This window comes from Ammospiza caudacuta, chromosome 5 (genome assembly GCF_027887145.1).
Source record: "Ammospiza caudacuta isolate bAmmCau1 chromosome 5, bAmmCau1.pri, whole genome shotgun sequence".
Taxonomy (NCBI): Eukaryota; Metazoa; Chordata; class Aves; order Passeriformes; family Passerellidae; genus Ammospiza; species Ammospiza caudacuta.
Genome location: NC_080597.1, coordinates 5,651,864 through 5,666,007, shown reverse-complemented (window position 1 = coordinate 5,666,007; position 14,144 = coordinate 5,651,864). Strand labels below are relative to the sequence as shown.

The window sequence follows — 14,144 nt, the reverse complement described above, 5'->3', positions numbered from 1 at the left end:
CCAGAAATGAGTGCAAGAGCTGGACTTGCCCTGCTGGAGCACAAGGAGCCGGGGGTGGACCCTGACCCTGTCCCCATCCTCACGCCCAGGTGTGCCAGCCCTGCCCTGCCCTCAGCCCCCATCACTGCCTGGGGACAGCCTGGAAAAATAGCACAGGGCACTGGGAGAGACACCAGTGCATGGCCTGACTGGGGGCTGAGGGGATACCACAGAGGGAAACAATGCCATAAAGCACCCAAGGAAGCTGGCTTTGTTTTTTTTTTTAAATTGCTTTGCCCCCCTAATTGGAACGAAGCCAGCTGATACAGATGGGGTGTTACAAAACAGAGCCAAAAGGCAAGAGCACAAGGAACAGAGCTATCTATAACCCTGACAAAGTTAGATGGAGTGAAGGTGGGGAAGAGGGAAAGGCAGAGCATGGCAGGCGGCTGCCCCTGATGCTGAGAGCAAGGACGTGATCATTTGGCAACGGGATTTGGAGCTGATCGACTGGCGCTATCCAGCAGGCAGATAAGGCTCTGTGGCTGTCAGCTTAACTCTGCCGTTTATTCCAGTGCTGGAGGGAGTTAAATAGAGCACACGGAAAGCTGCTGCTGGGGACTGAAAGTCAAGCAGGGAGAGGGAAGGAAGAGGCTGTAATTGGGCAGTGTCCGGGGACTCGGGTGGAAGTGGCTGCAGGCAGAACCCCTCCAGGTAAGTGCCTGCAGCTTTTCATCCTCCTTTTCCATACGGACAGGTGGGGACAGGAGACTTCATTGGCGGCATTTAGGATGGAGAGGTTTCTGTGGGGGAGGCTGAAAGTCTCCTCGGTCAGGGCGAGCGCAAGCACCAAATGGGGACAGCTATTTGTTGCAGCTTCTCCTTCAGTGGGAACTGCAGAGAAAGGGCTCCAGCTCAGTTTGGGGAGTGGGGGGCTGCAGTGGATGAAGGCTGAATTGGCTTCTGTACTATGAGAGGTGTTTGGTGCATTGGCATTTAGGTAAATGATCTAAACAGCCTTGTAAATGTGCTAGCCTAGGTACTGAACCTGCTCGCAATTTTCATCAAGATGCTAATTTGAATATTTCCTGGTGGTTTACATTCTCATATAAAATAAATCAGTGGGGGAGCCTGGGGGAGGGTAGGCACCTGGCACATGTGTGGGGACAGTGTCCTGGTGGCAGTGCAGCACCCAGCTAAAACAGCTGCTGTGGATGTTGTCAGAGCCCCTCAGAGGGGACGGAGGATGGCTTATTTTTGTACTCTGGTTGAAATGTGTCCATCTATGTGCTGCTGTGACTGTGGGTGGCACGTCAGAGAGTACACAGGGGGACAGAAGGATTTGTGGTGTCTTCATTTTTCCTGCCTCCTTGTATCCAAAAGGGAAGCGGGAGGGAAGTTGAAACCTGTTGTCAGTCACTTACTGTCAGGGGAGAGTTTTATGGTCTTTGGGTTTCTAATTAGACTGAGGATTTTTCCTTCTACTAATTAAGATGCAATTCCTATCTTTTCAACACTCCCACTCAGTCTCCCCCGCCTCAGGTCCTTCCTTATCCTTCTCCTCCGAGGCTCGCTCGCTCTTCAGCTCCTGCAGTTGCTGCAGTGGGAAATCCCCAAGCTGAAGCTGTGCTGCTCTAGCCACCACATCCATTTTACCTTAAAGCAGACAGGAAGTGCTGGTAGGGAATACGGCACGGGGGGTGGGGGGACGGGTGTGGTGGAGGGGGGAGGAGGAGCGGGCAGAGAAGCGGCTTGGCAGCCGCTGGTGCCCAGATCGCAGCGAGCCTGAGCCGTGCGTCAGGCAGAGGATGCACAGGTGGCACCAGCCTGCGTGGGGGCGACGGGAATGAGCCGGACTCTGCTGCCCTGGCAGGGTCACCTTAGCAATTCATCAGGTTAACCTTGAGCATGGAGCTAATGTAGCTACCGTGGCAGGCTGTTCAAGCACAAACTTCTCTCTGGCACTTAGGTGAATCAGGTTTTATTTCTGCACCGCGAGGTTCAAAGTGAATTAATGTTGCGCCTCCTGAAACACCCTCCATTTCTCCTCCAAAACAGAAGTGATGCCTCAAAGGCAAAACCCTAATTGGGGAGGGGAAAGGCCAGCTCTGAGCTCAGCACCCAGGGAAGTGAATGTCCTCTGCTCAGCTCTGCTTTCCCTCTACAGGACCTGGCAGGCAGGCTACAAGGTCACTCCCTCTCGCGGTGGGGCCGAGGGCCAGGCTGGCTGTTGGATGTGAAGGCACGCTGGAGAAGAGCACGATGCTGCCTGCAAGTGCTGGCCACCGGTGGAGGAGCAGGTTCCTCATGAGGTGGCAGGAGGCTTGTCGTAAGTAATGCCTGCTCAGGTACCAACTACAGCATTCCTGTTTGTCAAGGGAATGGGAAGAAAATGGGTCACATCAGGGTTAAGAACAGGGGAGAGGGACAGCTAAGAATGGAGATGTTTGAACTAATTCCTGATTCCTTTAGAGGCCAGGCTAGCTGGGAGGGAGAGTGATATTGTAAAGCTGAAGATGGGCTTAAAGTGGGACAGCGAGTGATGATTGCTTCTGAATTCCAGTGGGCCTGGCAGGTGAGAAACAGCACGACAGACACCACGGCACAAAGGTCCACTCTGAACATTCCTCAAATCAGCATCCTATGAGCTGCAGGCTCCTCTCTGTTCTTGGGGTATTACACAGGCTGCTGAGCAGAGCTCTTCACAGCAAAAGTCATAACAGATTTTAGAGGGAAATGCAGGATGTGAAGGCAGAATTCTCCTACTGGGCACTGCCACATGTAGTGAAAATCAAGGAGTAAATAAAGAAGCTCTCCTTCAAATTAAATTGTTAACATTCAGCCTGTGCATATTCCCAGTGGGCTGGGGCAGCTGCTGCAGCACCCCTGAGTGCAGAGCAGGCACTGCTAGGGTGATGTGGGGCTTTGGGAATTTATCTGCATCTCAGAGAAGTATCTGGGGACCACAGCAGAGTAAAGAGGACCCTCGGAGAGTGTCCCTCACTACTGCATGCCCAGGCACAAGTAGGTCTGTGCTTTCCCTTGCTCCAGTCCTCCTGGTCACATTTGGAGCTGCAGCTGTAAGAAACTGGGGGAATTACTTCCTTCTCCAGAAAACAAATATCTTTGTAATCCATCCTCACAGACTAGACTGTCTAAATTATTTATAATGAACGCTACTGAGTCTTGACTTAATGTGATATACCTGGATAATCTTTCTGCCACCTACTAGAGTCACCAAACACCCCACAAAGTAACTTGATCTTCCCTAAACACAAAACCACTTATTATCCATCCTTCTGTAGGGCTGGAAGACAGCTTCAAGTTTTGTCTATTGCTTCCCTGCCTCTCCTTCCTGCAGAGCTGCATCTTCACCAACGCAATGAATTCCCTGGCCTCAGCTCACATCCTCATGGATGTGAAATGAAAACGAGATCTCTTTTCTGTACGATTTTAGTAAAATATTTCCAAAAGCATACAGCAATATATGGGTAACAACAAGACATTTTTGGCATATCCTACAAGCCTGGCATAAATCCACTTCCTGAACATAACCACAGCCAGCTGCCTGAGGCTGTTCCTGCCAGCCACTGCCAGCAAACACACTGGTGGAACCCCACAGCCACCCAGCCGGCGCCGCAGGCGGCCAGGCGCTCTGAGAGATAAGCACTGAGCAGAATGGCACCTGGATAGCGTTACACATGGGCTGCTCTTGCCTTTCCTGGTGTACAAAGCAGCTGTTATCTCATCATCACAGCTGCCAATCTATTATTAATACTGGGCTTTTGTTAAGCATCTGGGAAAAGACGGGGTCACTTGAATGACTCATTGCTCTTTCCCTTCCCCACTCTGGCTCCCATTCTTTTAACTCCCTCCCTACAACAAGAGTGTGACATATTCTGAACAGAATTAAATATCAGTTACTCAGTCAGTACCTGTACACTAGCCCATTGGCTATGATCTAATTTCATGGCAATTTCTGCTGTGGGCTCCAGCCTCTGCATGACAAGAAAGCACAGAGGTGGTCTGGGCAAAGATCTGTCTTACACTTCACCATAAGGGTCCATAATTGTCCTTAAAAGAGCACATTTATTGTCATGGCCTGGGCTGATGTACACCTGAGATCTCAACTGTAGGATAGTAAAAAATTATTGAAGAATTGTGAAAGACAGATGAAATAGGAAAGAATTGATATATTATCTCTGAACATTTATCCCTTGGTCCTTAACAAAGTCATACACCTTAGGATTCAAACAGGATAGTTCTCCTTAGACTACCAGTCCACAAATCTGCCAATTCTCACAAGGATCACTGGGAACACAAAACTTGCCCTGTGCAGCATGACAGGGTTGGAGTATGAAGGCACAACGCTGACAGAAGCAAAGTCACTATAAAAAAATGGGCTGGGGGTCAGATTAAACTCTAGAGAGTGGCACAAGGGAAGAGAGGAAGAGCATGGCTGACTGCAAAGCTGCTCCAGGCAGAGCTTCTCCACAGCATGGGTCTCCTCTGGCTCCTTCTCTTGTGGCAATCTTTTCACAATTCCGTTAGGATTCAGAAGTAAAACACCTGCTTGTTGGTTCTTGAAGAAAAGCAGGACAGAAGAACCTGGCTGCCAGTTCAGGAAGGCAAGACAATCAATGCATCCCCTTTAGCCACCACTCACCCCTCAAAAGACTCTACCAACCCAAGTGACTGCCTTCTCTGAAGAAAAGTGAGAAAGGGAGAGGACAGGCATGATGTACAGACAAACCTGCTTCAGTTTTAGTCAAATGCTCAAACTTGTCACCTTAAAAACTGCAAGGGAGCTGAATTTGCTTCCCACATTGAAGAATAGTGGAATTCATTGTGTGATCTCAATTCCACAAAAGGAGCTAAGATGAAGGATGCAAATGTTTTACATAGTCTGCTTAAACATAACTCCCACTCCTCTAATGACAAGAGGTACAAAGCTTGCTTTCTTGCTGATAATGCTTCTTTGTCACAAAAATGAGAGGTTGAAAAGCCACTGGCTCCCAGGGGAGTTTGGTAACTCGTGCCCTGATGCCACTGGCAGGATCTGGAGCCATGTCTGGAATCCACAGCAGCTCTAAAAAATGCTGATTTGTGATTTGTCCAACCTTGAGACAGTGTAGGAGAAAGGGTGTGTGTGTGTTATCCCTTTTCCTGACACTGCTTTTGTCAGTTACCAAGGTACATCTCTTTTCCTCATTCCATTGCTGTGGGCCATTTTGGTCAGAGGTGGTTTAAACTGTTCTTTGCATGTCTGTTGTCTGCCCAGCTGGTGACCATGATTCAGGATTTGCCCCATGATTTGACTGTAGTCCAGAATGTGTCCAAAGTTCTTAATTAGAACAATTGCTGGATCTGTACCCAGTTACCACCTCTAGTTGGGCGGGGGGTCACTGGTCACTCAGAGATACTTTTGGGGCTCTTGCTCTGGGATTCAGAAACTGCTTTGAGAGCAATGGCAGGTACCAGGTGTGCAGTGATTTAGGGACCCCTTGTTACTTTTTAGCAGTTCTCTTGGTCATCCCTTTGTAATGTAATGAAATTCATTAAAAAGTGGACACACTGTGAATATGGTAAGCAAATGAAACCCTGATTTAGAGTCTTAGATCTGAGTCTGATCTATCACAAATATTAGGATTCAAACTGCAGGAGCACATCTGAAATGTAGGTTGTTTTACTTTTCATTTTTCTTAAAAGCTTTTTAATAACATATCTGTTTGTGAAAAATTGGAACTTTTAAAATATACCTGGTCCCTGCATCTCTACCCTGACTGTTTAGAAAGAGCTGTCCTTTGTCAGAGGTGTCACCTCCCACCACTCTCTGCTCCATTATCCTCTGACAGGTACCAGTGCTCCAGTATCTGTTGGCAAAGCCCGCTGGGATGCACTGTTCTGACTTTGTTGTGAAACTGGAAGGATATTTACTTGCTTGTTCTGAAAAAAACAGGCTAAGAGGAGAGTCATGCTGTCAGGATGCAGGCCAAGGGTAAAGCAATGTAGCTGTGAGGAAACTCATTACACTGCAGGGCATTGCAGTGAAGAGCCCTGCTGTGAGGGTTCTGTTGTAGCTGGTGGTGGGTGAGGATGGGGAAGCACTGATCTAATCCATGCCCTCTTCCTTCCCTGCTTTTCTCCTTCCAGTGCTTGGCTGCTGGCTCTCACTATGTGCTGCTGAGTCCTTCTTTGCTTGTCCTTCCTCCTGCAAGTGTAACAGTGGCAACCTGGAAGTGGACTGCAGTGGTTTGGGCCTCTCTTCCATTCCCTCAGACATCCCCACAAACACCAGGACCTTCCTCTTTCTCAACAACAAACTCAGCATCCTGCCAGGAGCAGTGTTTTCCAACCTCTCTGCTCTACAGAGGTTGGACCTATCCAACAACTTCTTGGACCAGCTCCCTCAGAATATCTTCAGTGACCTGGGGAACCTCACAGAGCTGCAGCTGAGGAACAACAGCATCCGGGCCTTGGACAAGGACCTGCTCCAGCACACGGCCCTGCTGCGCCAGCTGGATCTCTCCATCAACGGCCTGGCCCAGATCCCTTCGGGCATCTTTGACGATCTGCCTGCCCTGCGCTCCCTCTCCCTCAGGTCCAACCGCCTGCAGAGCCTGGACAGGGTGACCTTTGAGCCTCTGACCAGCCTGCAGCACCTCCAGGTTGGGGACAACCCCTGGGAATGCGACTGCAACCTCCGGGACTTCAAGCACTGGATGGAGTGGTTCTCCTACCGAGGTGGGTGCTCGCGTGTGCGAGGGGAGGCAGGTGGGGGAATTTTGGTCTTCCAGGAAAAGCAAGCAAAAGGCAGGGAAGAAACAGAAGCACATACAACTGGCAGGTCAGGCTGACCTGATGGACAGGTCTCAGCCAAAGAGCATGGGGACCCTGCTACAATTTAGTGCCACTGCACCTTCATATAGCAACACTGCCACTCTGTGAAGTCCCCAGCAGCCCTAGATTTCCTATTTCCTTGTTTTTCTAATCTGAACTATTACCTGTTTTTTTTTTAATCTTGAGAGAATAAAGAACTTTCCTCAAGTAAAATTAAAATTTTAGGATTATGAATTCACCTTACTCTTTCTGCTAAAAAGAAGAAATGCTTTTCACACTTGGAAATAACCATCCCATTCTCTTTCTTAAGATGAGAGAATTAGAAGTCAGATTTGGCTGTAAAGCATCAGGTTTGCTGCCAAAAAAAAGAACATTAGGAAACAGTGACACTTAGGAAAAACACTGCAACTCATATTGGAGAACCCAACCTACAGCTCAAATTAACAAGCCAGGCCCCAAATCAGACTGGCTATGAAATCATCATTTCAAACTGAGCCATTTTTGACAAGTTTGCATTTCCAGATTTTCCTTGAAACAAGAAGACTAGAAAGGTACATGTCACTTATCAGGAATGCTGATGGGATGACATGCTTTCAGGAGCTGCAACTCAAAGAAAGATGGCACATTTTACAGGAGGGAGGACTGAAAGCCTGACCTTCTGTTTCTGGAACCAACGAGTAGGAAAGGGTCTCAAATCATGCGGATAGCAACAGTCAGCTGTCACATCCCTGCTGATCACAGCCATGCTGCAAGGAGATTATCTCTGCCTATGGCTTCACTGCAGTCTGAAATATGCATTTGTGTGAGCAGAATCAAACAAGCACACGAGTGCCACTTTGCACTTTTTTTTTTTTGATTTGTTGTTTTTTCTTGACTACCATATCACAAAGTCAGTGGAAAGCACGCAGACATAACTTTGCTTTTTTTCCTCCCTTTCAAGGAAATTGCTCAAACTCACTCAAGCATTTGTTTCAACATCTGTCATTATTTTCACAGAGATGGATTAGTTGTCAGAAGATGGGATGTGTATCTGTTGTTTTTTTTTGAGAAGGTACAGCCTGCTCCTATATTTTTGCTTTAATTTCTCTTTTTCTAAAGTGGTTCTTCTGAGACTTACATAACTCACTAAACAGTATGAGGCTGACTTAAATGGTTTCAGAGGGCTTTCATGTGTTGGCCTATTCAGATATGCACCAGGAGCTCCAATGTCAAACCCAACCTAGGCAGAGACTTACTGGCCAGCTGACATGGTTGAAGCTTCTGCAGGAAAAATACTTTAGCAGGTGTGAATGGAGGCCCATGAACTCACCCAGCTGAGGATCTAATCCTGCTGCCTGTGCATGGGCATGGAGCTGTGATTGACTCTTGTTATCTCTGTTGGAACAGGTGGGAAAATCGACCAGCTGGCCTGCACCCTGCCCAAGGAGCTGAAAGGAAAGGACATGCGGATGGTGCCCATGGAGATGTTCAACTACTGCTCCCAGCTGGATGACGAGAACAGCTCTACAGTGCTGGACAATACTGGCCCACCTTGCACTAAAGGAAGCCCTGCTCCTTCCAAATCTAAATCAGGCCCAGAACCAGAAGTGGAGCCCAGTGTGGGATGCCCTCAGAAACAGCGGTACAGGCCCGTGAGCGTGCGCCGCGCGATCGGCACTGTGATCATTGCAGGGGTGGTTTGTGGCATCGTCTGCATCATGATGGTGGTGGCAGCTGCCTATGGCTGCATCTACGCCTCCCTCATGGCCAAGTACCACAGGGAGCTGAAGAAGAGGCAGCCGCTCATGGGTGACACAGAAGGTGAACACGAAGAGCAAAAACAAATCTCTTCTGTGGCGTGAAACTGTTCTAGGAAGGAAGGGACAGCGATGAAAAAAGGTACCTGAGAGCAGTCAAGCATGGGGTTCTCCCAAAATACATCTTCCCAGACAGACTGTGCTATTGCTCCACTCACCCAAGTAGTACAACATGCTTCTGGGGGGTCAGGGCACCTGGCTCAATTTCTTTTCCTCTGCCCCAGGCCCATTTTGTGCCCTTTCACCCTTGGGCCCTCCCAGACAAATAAAGTAGAGTCAGACCTCGAGTGCTTGCTGTGCCTCATGCCCTTGCACAGAGTTTCCCTCACATGCCTGCTGCAAAGGCAGCTGGCACCTTCTGGGACCCTGTGTCATCCTCTCAGCTTTGGTCCTGAGTCATCCTGTGTCCTTTCAAGAGTTCTGTGCAAACAGAGAGCAGCTGTGTGAAACCCTGTGTGGGAAGCAGGACACCAGAAGTGTCCATGCCTCACCATTAGGTCACTGCTGTTGTGTGACACGAAGCTGCTGCCTACCCTACAAATCAGAGCTGCCAAGATTCCATCAGAAGGGAGGCAAGGTCCCTATGGCAGGGCAACAGTCCGTGGTAGATTTCTCACTTTTAGAGGTGGAAAGATGTCTGTATCACCCTAACACACTGCCAGGGAGCACAGTGTCCCTTTTCTTGCTCCTGGCCAAGTCCAAACCTTTGAGCTGGCACACACATCATCTGCTGCAGGTGCACAGCACAGAGTCATCCTCCTGTACACACACACACACACACACTCTGACTCATTCTGATCCCAACACACACACACACAGAGCCAGTCCCAGTTCCAGGCATCCAGGCACCCCAGCTGCACATGCAGAGCTATCACTCATGCCCATGCTGACCTGCCCTCTGCATGCAGCCATGGATACATCCAGCCACTTTACCTTACCCTGATCATAGTAGTGTGTATCACCTTCCACTTCAGACAAAAAACATGCACACACCACTGAGGAGTAACAAAAACATCTCAGCCAGAGTGCAGAGCCAGCGGGAACTGGCAGAAGAGGATGGAGAGAGGCAAAATTATTGAGATTCCAGCAGTCAGTGGAAATAAGTACACAGCATCAAAAAAAAAGAAAGTCTGTTCTTATCTATTTTATGTCTTCTCAAATAAATGGAGAGAGTAAGGATATGAAGCCTCCATTTAGAAATGTTTGATTGGCAGATCAGAAGTGGGTCATCAGGAAAGACTGGAGGAGGAGGTGGCTTACCAGGAGCGTGAGCCGTGCTGAGTAGTGTGAGCCTAGGGGAAGGTGTCAGGGGAAGAAGTCACACATAGTCAACCCCAGAGCTGCTATGGCTGGCACGGGGGCCAGCATGGTGTGTGGAACAGGGTGATGCAGCCAGTGTGACCAAAAAGAGTGGGCAGAGTTATGGAGGGTCTTGAGGTGAAGGCTGGAACCTGGAGCACAGTGTGGCACATGTGGGAGAGCCCAGGAAAGGTCTGGCACAGAAGGCAGCAGAGCCCACATGCACTCCCTTCACCATCATTGGGGTGTCCAGTGACACCCACAGCTGCACCTCAGTGTGCCCACACACACAGCTGTGCACACTGTCACTGTCACATAGGGTGATTTCCCCCAACCAGATTTTAAAGCCCTCAGACTGCAGTGCCTCCTATTAGTCTTAGCTCATTCTGACCTGACAGGGAAAAAAAAGTGAGAGGGGAAAAAAAAAATGAAAGGAACTCAACATAAGGACTCATTTTGTATCACTGGAAGTGGGATAAAATGCTGTCTCCAGGGGAGAGCGCACATTGCCATGGTAACCTGCTCTAACCCGTCACAGTGGGTATTCCTGGGTGAGGAAGATGACACCGGAGGTCGTGCATCCACTGTGCCTGTGCATGGTGTGATCCCTGCCATCAGGAAACAAGCTGGCAGCCAGCCCAGCCCTGCAGGGTGTTTCACTAGCAACCTGTGTTCAGAGCCTCAGAGCCCTGCACGCTCTGCAGGTGCACCCTGCCAGGGCACCTCACCTCTTCCTTCCACCTGCTCCATCTGAATCCCAGTGCTGTGGGACACCTCACAGCCCTCCTGCTCGCTGTGGCTGGATCCCTGTGGAAGCAATGCACACTGGCTCCTCACTCCTTCTGGTCCCAGAGGTGGCTGTACTGATCCGTGGGCACACAACACCATTAATCAAAGCCTGGAGTGGCAAAATCCCTCCCGGTCTACCCAGGGTCACCAGAGCCAAGGAGACAGGGTGCTCTGGACTGTTTTAGCATGGGGCAGAGGAGGATGTTCTTCAGGAAAGCATAAGACCAGGCTGCCACAGAGGAAGAACTGGGAGAAGCAGTCAGCCCGCCCACCAGTGTGAGCACACACTTTCCTCCCGCTTCCAGCACACTGTGGGGAAGAGGAAGCAAAGGAGGGGGGCTGGTGAAATGTGAGGAGGAAGAAAAAAGGACTCTTCCCCCATGCACTGTACAGCCACTCCAACCATCCCATCTGCTCCAAGTGTAGCCCGCTCTGAAGGGCAGAACTGGTGCACTGCAGACTCCATATGCGTGTTATTGCTGTTCCACATTCCCAGCAAGCCAGGAGCAGACTCTGCCTGCTGGATCCAATCCTCTCCCCAAGCTCCCTCTCAGGGGAACCTCTCCCTTCACCATACTGGACTCCTCAATCATACTTGAAATGGGACTTGAGTCAGAGTGGTATATTTATAGATCTATATTTTACTTGCATCAAATAATGGTGACATATTGCACAAAACAAATGGGATCTCTATGTGTGTGTGTGTGTGTGTGTGTGTGTGTGTGTGTGTGTGTGTGTGTGAGATAAGAGAGAGACTGTTTTTAAGGGAATAGACTAGAGGTGAAATGAATGGGAAGAAGGTAGGGGACAATGCAGGGGTTGAGGGTGTGAAATCCTCCTTTCCCTGCACCTTCCCTGTGACTTCCTCCTGCCCTGACCAATTTTTCTTTGTTGCTAATAATATTTTCTATATCCTGTGTTGTGGGGCTGGTGATGACCTTGCCCATCCTTTCCTTTTTTTGTTTTAATTTATACGGCAGAAAGTCTGGATTTATCTCAACCCTAGACAAGGGACTGCTATGTTTAGCAACCCACCCAGGAAAGGAGAAGACAGGAAAGGGGAGAACTGAGTGTTGCTGGGAAACACGAAGGCTGGCTATGAGGAGTCCCTCTGGAAAGCAAATACTCTGTTTGGCAGGATGAGGACCTGTCCTTCTGCATGCAGAGCAGAGGGAAGTGCCCTCTTCATGGCACTGTTTGCAAACAGGCTCTTTCTCTGCTCCCCAGCACACCTGGAAATCAGGCTGCCCTGGTGTGACTGAGCTGCTGCGCTGCCCACAGGCACTGCAGGGAGCACAGCATCCTCAGCAGGCAGAAACAAAGCTCTGAGGGATGCTGGATACAGAATGAGACCCAGTGCTCCTTGTGTGCCCAGCCAAGGGGTTCCTCTGGTGTGTGGGGACAGCAGCTCCTGTCGTCCCTGCAGGTGCCTCAGGAAAGGGTCCTCTGGGCTGCCAGGTCCAACAATGCCAGGGTGATGCTGGGCTGGCAGGGCCACCAGGAACAGCCCTCCTGCTCCTCCTGCTCCCCTTCCCCTCACATCCACCTGTGGGACAGGTAGGCACATCCCTTGCAGGGAACAGATGGCACTTGTAATTCCTTTTTCTTTTTTGTTACTGTTTGAGGGAGAGCGACAAGATTTTCTAAAATGATTGAATGGAGGTTTCTTTGGCATGAGACAGAAAATTTTTAAAGGTATATTATATTTCTGGCTTGTTGTTACAGAATAATAATAAAGAATGTATTTTCCTATGCTCCTTCTTGTTTAAATGAGATCTCTGATAATACCATTCACTCTCTCCCTATCCCCTGCAGAAGCAAACACCTCAGGGACACAGCCAGGCAAAGGAGGAAGCCCCTCAATTCCCACAGATATATTCTTGTCTGTACACACAGTTTGGAGTGAACGTGCACAGACACACAGTACATCAGTGTGAGTCAGGGTGAGGCTCTAGGGCTAAACACACAGTAGGTGAAGGTGAGACCCTAGATCTAGAAACACACACACAGAATGCTCCAGGGACACAGCCAGACAAGGGTGATTGTATAACAAGGATAAGATACTGTGGCAATCAGCTCATTACATAAAAGCAGAAAGGGCCAAATTAATCCCTAGTGCAAGACTGCAGGAGCCAATGGAGTTATATTCAGGTCAAATTTGGTTCCAAAAGCTTTTTTTTTTTTTTTTTTTTTTAATTAGAACATAATGTAACAAATAGGGAGCTATGGGTTCCTACATCTCCAGCTTCCTGACCCTCTTGAGCAAGGTTATTTGGAAATGGATGGAAATTGCAATCTAATCCTATTGCACCCCCAAGTACACAAGCTGCTACCCCTAGAGCTAAAAGAGTCTCTCCACCAGCTGTTCCCTGGCGAGGTCTATCACACACAGCTAAGAAGTTTAAATTCCCCACTTGGCCACTTTCAGTGCTAAGCATACACAACTCATCACATTGCCCTGCTGTAAGAATAAGCTCATCCTGACGCATGTGGAACCACGCAGGATGTTAAACCCACAGAGCAAACCCCTGTGCCACCCTGCTCTCACTGCTGCACTCTGTCACCCTGCTGGGCTCAGGCTGATCTTCAGAGAGAAACTGGGAGCAGAAGCCAGCTACTCTTAATCTGCTCACAGCTGAGGCATCTGTTCTGCTAAAAAGGTATGTGCTGCAGGAGAATCACCATCATTGTTTAATAGCATGGTGTCTATGACACATAGTTTAATCTCATTCTGCCAGCTAGGTAGAGGAGTGCACGCAGATACTACTCAGCAGTTCATATAATACCAGAAACACAGAGCAGAAAAAAGCAAAGCCAACACACTCATCTGATGACTCTGGGCTTTTTCAGTTCATGAACTGTCTGGGAGCAGGCTGTGATTTTCTGCAATTATTTATTATAATTTGATTACTATTTGATATTAACCAATGTATTTGTCCTGCTAACACACCTACTCATGCACACAACACCCTATATAATAACCACATAATTCTGTACATATGACAGGTAAAATATATAAAATAGGATTCCTCCTCAGTATCTGGTCCATTAGGAGCCCATTGTGCTGGCTTGAAGAGGGTTTGCTAGCACTGATTGGAAGCACAGGTTGGAGGATCAGCTTCTATCCTCCAACCAGATAAACAGAAGCCCTAGCACAGGATTTCTGAGGGCCAAAAAGACTTCTCTCCAAGAATAATGGGCAATACAACAAGCATTCACCAATGAACATAGTTAAAGAATGAAATGTGAGTAAATAAACATTTTCTGCGTCATTCTGGGGTGCTTTCTACATCTGTTGCAGCCCTAGAAATCTGGGGATAAGGCAGCATCCTCACAGCTCTTCTCCCTTCACAGAAAGGAGAAAAAGCAGCCAACAAGGGCCAGATCTGTCTTTCCCAGGGTTCTGCTCTACTGCAGCCAGGCAGAGGCCATGAGCAGGGC

The 14,144-nt window shown here is 48.8% G+C and overlaps 2 protein-coding genes across 2 annotated transcripts in view; one reads left to right on the top strand and one right to left on the bottom strand.

Moving 5' to 3' along the window:
- CACNA2D4 (calcium voltage-gated channel auxiliary subunit alpha2delta 4) overlaps window positions 1–14,144 on the bottom strand; it is a 119,443-nt gene that overhangs the window by 37,099 nt on the left and 68,200 nt on the right. The gene's annotated exons all lie outside the window — the stretch shown is intronic.
- On the top strand, window positions 2,234–9,453 carry LRTM2 (leucine rich repeats and transmembrane domains 2). The gene is made up of 3 exons (XM_058804821.1): window positions 2,234–2,308; window positions 6,133–6,723; window positions 8,206–9,453. Exons 1-3 carry the CDS (start codon window positions 2,242–2,244, stop codon window positions 8,658–8,660), a joined length of 1,113 nt encoding a protein of 370 aa, XP_058660804.1. The 5' UTR covers window positions 2,234–2,241; the 3' UTR covers window positions 8,661–9,453.

What these genes read in the sequence shown, in the direction of transcription:
- LRTM2 (XM_058804821.1), top strand. Translation starts at nt 2,242, where the DNA reads ATGCTGCCTGCAAGTGCTGGCCACCGGTGGAGGAGCAGGTTCCTCATG. An exon ending in GAGGTGGCAGGAGGCTTGTC is followed by an intron (nt 2,309 to 6,132) that starts GTAAGTAATGCC and finishes TTCTCCTTCCAG; the next exon opens with TGCTTGGCTGCTGGCTCTCA. An exon ending in GGAGTGGTTCTCCTACCGAG is followed by an intron (nt 6,724 to 8,205) that starts GTGGGTGCTCGC and finishes CTGTTGGAACAG; the next exon opens with GTGGGAAAATCGACCAGCTG.